The 7,070-nt window shown below is 39.7% G+C and overlaps 1 protein-coding gene across 1 annotated transcript in view; it reads right to left on the reverse strand.

Annotated features, from left to right (window-relative positions):
* The window catches only part of ULK4 (unc-51 like kinase 4), a 672,597-nt gene that overhangs the window by 659,626 nt on the left and 5,901 nt on the right, over window positions 1-7,070 (reverse strand). Inside the window, exons 3-5 of the mRNA XM_012652718.1 lie at window positions 4,699-4,900; window positions 1,120-1,221; window positions 347-430 (exon numbers count right to left, since the gene is read on the reverse strand). Coding sequence (XP_012508172.1) covers window positions 347-430; window positions 1,120-1,221; window positions 4,699-4,900 — 388 coding nt within the window. The remainder of the gene's footprint in view (window positions 1-346; window positions 431-1,119; window positions 1,222-4,698; window positions 4,901-7,070) is intronic.

Consider the following 7,070-nt stretch of genomic DNA (forward strand, 5'->3'; position numbering starts at 1 on the left):
TAGAAATAATCACATGAGATTATGAGTACAAATTAAGTAAATGATACATATAAAAGGCAATATTATATAAAGATTTGGGTTTTTTAAATCTTTAAACCGGACTTCTTGTGATATAGGTACACAAAATAATTTGTGTTTTTGAATGCGGGAAATTGTTTGTTTTCCATTTCGGTATATAAAAATTATGGCAAAGGAAATGCTAACATTTTTAAAAGTATCAAGTTGGGACCATTTATAAAATATACCTTTGGGCGGTTATGAATCAATAAAAACAGACTTGGACTAAAGGTGTATCTTTAATAAGCATGAAACGTAAGTTAACTCGATCTATCGTAAGAAATCTTACCTTTTGGAATAGGTGGCAAAGGATCTTCATATAAAATCTTTTCGATTAATTCTGAAACACTGTCTGAGAAGAATGGAGGTTTTCCTGAAATCACATGAAAATTTACAAAACTAAACATTTTGCTATCACCAATAATTCTAAACTAATTTCAATTACAGATATCTCAGGATTACACAATTTACAGAAAAAGATACGTGGCAATAATTACTGAATGCCTGGTATGTATCAAGCATTGTCTATATATTTTTATATTTCTCTAATTCAAAATTTATCACCCTAACAAATACACAAACTCACACATAGACGATTATGATCCAAGGGTGGCAGGAGCCACTCAACATATCTGAATAATTTACATCACAAGGCACTTTTACAAGAATTTCTAATAATCACAGTTTTAAATAGGCACACTTCAACATTCCAGGTTATCATGAAAAATTACCTATATGTCAAAAAGGTCCTAGGAACCTGCATATGCCCAGACACCAAGCAATTCAGCCAATATCAGTATATATAGAAACTTAGCTGAGCATATTGGTGCACACCTGTAGTTGCACCTACTTGGGAACCTGAGATGGGAGGACTACTTGAGCCCAGGAGTTTGAGGCCAGCCTGGGCAACATAGCAAGACCCCATCTCCTAAAATAAATAAAAATTTAATAATGCCATTTTTTGACACCTTATACGTAAAATATTTGCAAACTGCAGACTTAACCTTACTGCTGTTTGTTTTAGACTAGCTTTGATTTCATACTGAACCAGAAAGTAATTACCTGAAAACATTTCATAAAGCAGACAGCCCAAAGACCAGAGGTCACTGGCGACTGAGAAGTCAATACCCCTCACAATTTCCGGTGCTGTATATATCGGAGATCCTGGAAACAAAGTATAAACAACAACTCTATTAGATATTTGTATTGTTCCCAACACAAACCTACCTCGGAAAGGTCTGGTGAGAAGCAAAATGCCAGGAGGAAAAGATACACATGAATAAAGTGTCATGTGTATTTCACATTTTTAAATGTTTTCTAATTTTAAGGTTACATTTTGCAAAAGATATGCAGACATAAAAACAGTATTGAAAATCCACCTGAGTGAGAAGTGTGGCACATTCAGGTACATTCTTTTATTAAACAGACAACTTAAATACAGTCATACTTCAGTGATATTGCAGGTTTGCTTCCACACCATTACAATAAAGCAAATATCACGAAGCAATCCACACAAATTTTTTAGTTTCCCTGTACATACAAAAGTTGTGTTTACACTATGCTGCAGTCTATTAAGTGTACAATAGCATTATGTCTTCAAAAAGTATATGCCTTAAATAAAAAATATTACAAAAAAAAGTTAATGATCATCTGAGCCTTCAGTGAGTCAATCTTTTTTTTTTTTATTTCAGCATATTATGGGGGTACAGATGTTTAGGTTACGTATGTTGCCCTTGAAAAATATGGAACGCTTCATGAATTTGCGTGTCATCCTTGCACAAGGGCCACGCTAATCTTCTCTGTATCATTCCAATTTTAGTATATGTGCTGCCAAAGCAAGCCCTAGTGAGTCAACCATTTTGCTGGGGGAGGGACTTGTCTTGGTGTTGATGGCTGCTACTGATCAACATGGTGATTGTTAAAGGCTGGGGTAGCTATGGCAATTTCTTAAAATAAGACAATAAAATTCGCCACATAGATTGATTCGTCCTTTCATAAGAGATTTCTCTATAGCATGCTATGTTGTTTGACAGCATTTTACCCACAGCGGAATTTCTTTCAAAACTGGAGTCGATCCTCTCAAACTCTGCCACTGCTTTATGAACTAACCTTATGAGATATCCAAATTCTTTGCTGTCATTTTAACGACATTCACAGCATCTTCACCAGGAATACTTGCACATTGCATCTAAAGAAACTACTTTCTTTGCTCATCCCTAACAAGTGACTCATCTGTTCAATTCTGATCATGAGCTTGCAGTCATTCAGTCACATCTTCAGGCTCCACTTCTAACTCTAGTTCTCTTGCTGTTTCCACAACATCAGTAGTTACTTCCTCCACTGCAGCACTGAACCCCTCAAAGTCATGAGGGTTGGAATCAACTTCCTCCAAACTCTTGCTAATGCTGATATTTTTATTTCCTCCCGTGAATCATGAATGTTCCTAATGGCATCTGGAATGATGAATCCTTTCCAGCAGATTTTTAATTTTTTACCCAGATCTATTGAGGGAATCACTATCAATGCCAGCTAAAGCCTTACTAAACACACTTCTTAAATAAGACTTGGAAGTCAGAATTACTCCTTGACCTATGGGCTATAGAACCAATGTTATGTTAGGCATTAAAAAAACACTCTCTTTGTATGTCTACATCAGAGCTCTTGGATGACTAGGTGAATTCTCAATGAACAATCATATTCTGAAAGGAATCCTTTTTCTGAGCACTAGGTCTCAAAAATAGGATTTAAATATTCAGTAAACCATGCTATAAACAGATGTCCTGTCATTAGGCTTTGTTGTTCCACTTACAGAGCACAGGCTGAGTAGATTTAGCATAATTCTGAAGGGCCCTAGGATTTTCAGAATGGTAAATGAGCATTGGCTTCAACTTAAAGTCACCAGCTACATTAGCTCCTAATGAGAAAGTCAGCCTGTCTTTTGAAATTTTGAGGCCAGGCATTGACTTCTCTGTAGCTGTGAAAGTTGTAGAAGGCATCTTCTCCCAATGGAAGGCTCTTTCATCTACATTGAAACTATGCTATTTAGAGGAGCCACCTTCACCAATGGTCTCAGCTAGATCTTCAGGATAACTTGCTGCAGCTTCTACATTAGCACCTGCTGCTTCACCTTGCATGTTTATGTTATAGAGATGACTTCTTTCCTTAAACCTCATGAAGCAACCTCCGCTAGCTTCCAACTTTTCTTCTGCAGCTTCCTCATCTCTCAGCCTTCATAGAATTGAAGAGAGTTATGGCCTTGCTCTGGATTAGGCTTTGGCTTAAGGGAATGTTGTGGCTGGTTTGATCTTCTAACCAGACCACTAAAACTTTCCCCATATCAGCAATAACGCTGTTTCACTTTCCTATCATTCATGTGTTCACTGGAGTGGCACTTTTAATTACCTTCAAGCACTTCTTCTTTGCATTCACAATTTGGTTAACTGGTGCAAGAGACCTAGCTTTCAGTCTGTCTCAGCTTTTCACATGCCTTCCTCACTAACCTTAATCATTTCTACCTTTTGATTTAAAGTGCGAGACATCCAACTCTTACTTTCACTTGAACACTTAGAGGCCATTATAGGGTTATTACTTGGGCTAATTTCAATATTGTTATGTCTCAGGGAATAGGGAGGCCTGAGGGAGAAGGAGAGAGATGGAGGAACGGATGATCAGTGGAGCAGTCAGAACACACAACATTCATCAATTCAGTTCACTGTTTTATATGGGCACACTTCCTGGTGCCTCAAAACAATTACAATAGTAACATTAAAGATCACCATAAGAGATACAATAATGATGAAAAAGTTTGAAATATTGTAATAATTACCAAAATGTGTCACAGAGACACAAATGAACACATGCTGTTGGAAAAATGGAGCCAATAGACTCGCTTGACATGAGGTTGCCACAAACCTTGAATATGTTAAAAAAAAAAAAAAAAAAAAAAAAAGCATTATCTGTGAAGCACAGTAAAGTGCAAAAAAGTGAGGTATGCCTATAGTCAAATGGAAAGAACCTTCTGTTTTACTATTTAATTCAAATAGGTTAAGTTAAGCCCCAGAAACAACCCCAATATGCACTGGCTTAACAACAAAGGTTGGTTATTACTTAAACTACATGTCCATCACAAGTCAGCTAAGGGGCTCTGAGCCTGATAGTCACTCAAAGAGCCAGGCTGACAGAGGCTCCATCTCCGCTCAACCTTCCTTAGCCACCCAAGCACAGAGAAAGAACATAGCAAATTGCATATTAGCGCTTAAAATTTCTATCTCGAAGTGCCTCATATCACTTCTGCTCACACTTCATTGACTTTAGCCAGGGGAAAATGCAATCCTACCATGTATCCAGGAGAATAGGAGATACTTAGTGACTAGCACTCATGTGTACCACACATACTTTATACAAAGTCTAGTATTACACACAAATCCCGTATTTTACAGCCAGAAAGTTCCCTTATTCATTGATGAAGGAATCTGAAGCTTAGAGGGGTGCTTAATGTCCAGTAAATCACACAGCTGGGCAGTTGCAGAGTACGTACCAAAACCCAGGGCCCTGTCTCTCCCTGGTGCATACTCCTTCTATTCTAACAACCTGCCACCTCCCAGTGAGAATGTTTGCTCCATCGACTAAGTAATCACCAACCATTTGGAAACAAAACACTGAGGTTAACCTTCCAACAAATTTTAACGCCAGGGTCCATTATGGCCAGATCAACGGCCTGGTGTGTCCTGACGCGTGGCTGTGAAGTTCTCCTATGGAACATTTTTGCCATGCCGTCACATTTCACACACACATGCACTTGTTCAACAACCATCACAGAGGGGCTATCTGCCTGCACTGGATGCTGGGGAAACAAACACAAATAAAGCCCACAGGACAAATAAGTACCCTGCCCAGTACTTAATAAGTGCTTCATTAATATATGCTGAAGGTGAATATCTCTGTCTGTCTTCCCCCATTAGAAATGTGAAGTTCAATGAGGGGAGGGATTTTTGCCTGTTTGTGCACATCTATATTCCCAGTACCTAAATCATGCCTTAGTTTTTGTCAAATTAATAAATACACGGAATTAACAAATAAATGCGCTAACAAAGGAATATAAAGTACCAACATTCAAAATCCAATGGGGAAAGACAAACACACAAAAGACTATATTAAGACTATATTACATGTTAAGTTCAAGGATAGATTTTATTATGAAAGTAACAGAAGGAAAAATTAACAGCTAAGTGTTCAGTCCAGTACAATCCTGCCACCCAGAGAAACAAAGACACAAAGAAGTCTTCCTCGAGAAAGCTGAAGCTTTCTAACAAAGCTGAAGTTTCTAACAAAGAACAGAAGGGGAGCCAAAAGAACAAGCGCACAGGTGTGAGAGCCATGTGACAGGAAACCGTAAACACTGTGCTGCTGGAGCACAGGGCAAAGGCAGTGGGGGCCGGGGGAAGAGAACAGTTAATCTGGGTCCTCCAAGAAGCAGACACCAAGATAGGATTAACCATGCAAAGATTCTATTATAGGAAACGCCTGTGAGAAGAAAATGGGAAGAGCTGGTCAGAACACAGTGCACACTAGACCCCAAGTGAAAAGAGAGGGAAGGAAGCTAAGTGGAATTATCCTCAGATGCCATGCCGTCTAAGAAAGGTTCCGCACGGTCACAGAGAATCCCTGAACCAACATTAGCCGTCAGATCATCCCACCACGCTGGTCACTAGCTGGGTACAGTCATGGGAAGTGTGGACTCAGAGCAAAAGCAGTTATGGATTTCTTCCTCAAGCAGCTGGAGGCTGTGGTCACTTATGCTCCCTGCAGTTGAAGGACAGCAAGGCGCATTCTCATGGCCACCACAAGAACAGAGAGGCACTCAGGGACCAGATCCGGGAACCTGAACTCTAACCTGCAGGTAGGGGATTCTAAATTTGAAACTCATTTCATAAATCACCCCAGACTTCTGGCTTCTCTAACTCAGTCAACAACACTGAGCCAGAAGCAAGCCCCATTCAACGTAATCCCCATCACTTTACAATCCAGTCCAACCCCCTAGCTTTACAGAGGAAATTAAAACTCCTAGAAGCTATGTGACATTATCCTCAAGGTTACAAAGAAGCAAAGACAGAATCAGAATCCAAATGTCCTTATTAGAAGCTCTCTGCAATATTACCTTCATGCAACCCAATCAAAATTTTTTTCCTAACATCAGCATCAATGCTAACAGATTGTTTTATGGCTATACTATCATCGACTCCACCACAATACCCAGCCACTTACATATGTCAAAAGGTAAAATGTTTATTTCATGAGCCTTGTTCCATCACCACACTTAGACTGCAAATTCTCGAAGGCAACAGAGAAACTGGAGTGGTTTTACTTTTATCTTTATACCACAGGGATGTGAAGGCGAGTTGCCTATAATGTGGATGATCCCAAAGGACAGAACTGATTCTGCCCTGCTGGTCACAAGGGTGTCCTCCACCCTTGGCCAAAGAGGCTAGCCTGCCCCATCATGGGGACTGTTCTTGTATTAAGCTAAGAAGTAACTGAGCGTCACTGCTAGAACTTCTGACTTACTTCACACCACAGCCCTCTTTCCCTTACTTTGCACTCCCAAAATATACCACATTCCTTGTTTCCTATAATCAAATCATAACAATAATTCAGAACCTAATATTCTACAGTAACACAGTCCACAATAGTCATTTTCACAGAATGCTGGTCATTCTAAGGAATGCATTTTGGGGACACTTACCATATACAAGGCTGGCCCTGGAAGTTAAATTTCCTTTGGTCATATCTATGGGGCCTACAATTAACCTGCTGCTCCCCATCCTCCTCCCTCATCCCTGGGCCACATGACTACTATGTCCAAGGATGTCACCCTCTCTCATAGCACCCTTTCCTTCAACTGCCACCCAGCCTAACTGAGAGCATGGTGAGTACCCCAGAGCTTCAATGGCCCAAAGTCTCAAGTACCGGGACATAGAACTTGAGGAGAAAAGATCTTTACCACTTCCCCCAAA

The sequence above is a fragment of the Propithecus coquereli genome, unplaced genomic scaffold (genome assembly GCF_000956105.1).
Source record: "Propithecus coquereli isolate 6110/MARCELLA unplaced genomic scaffold, Pcoq_1.0 Scaffold1, whole genome shotgun sequence".
NCBI lineage: Eukaryota > Metazoa > Chordata > Mammalia > Primates > Indriidae > Propithecus > Propithecus coquereli.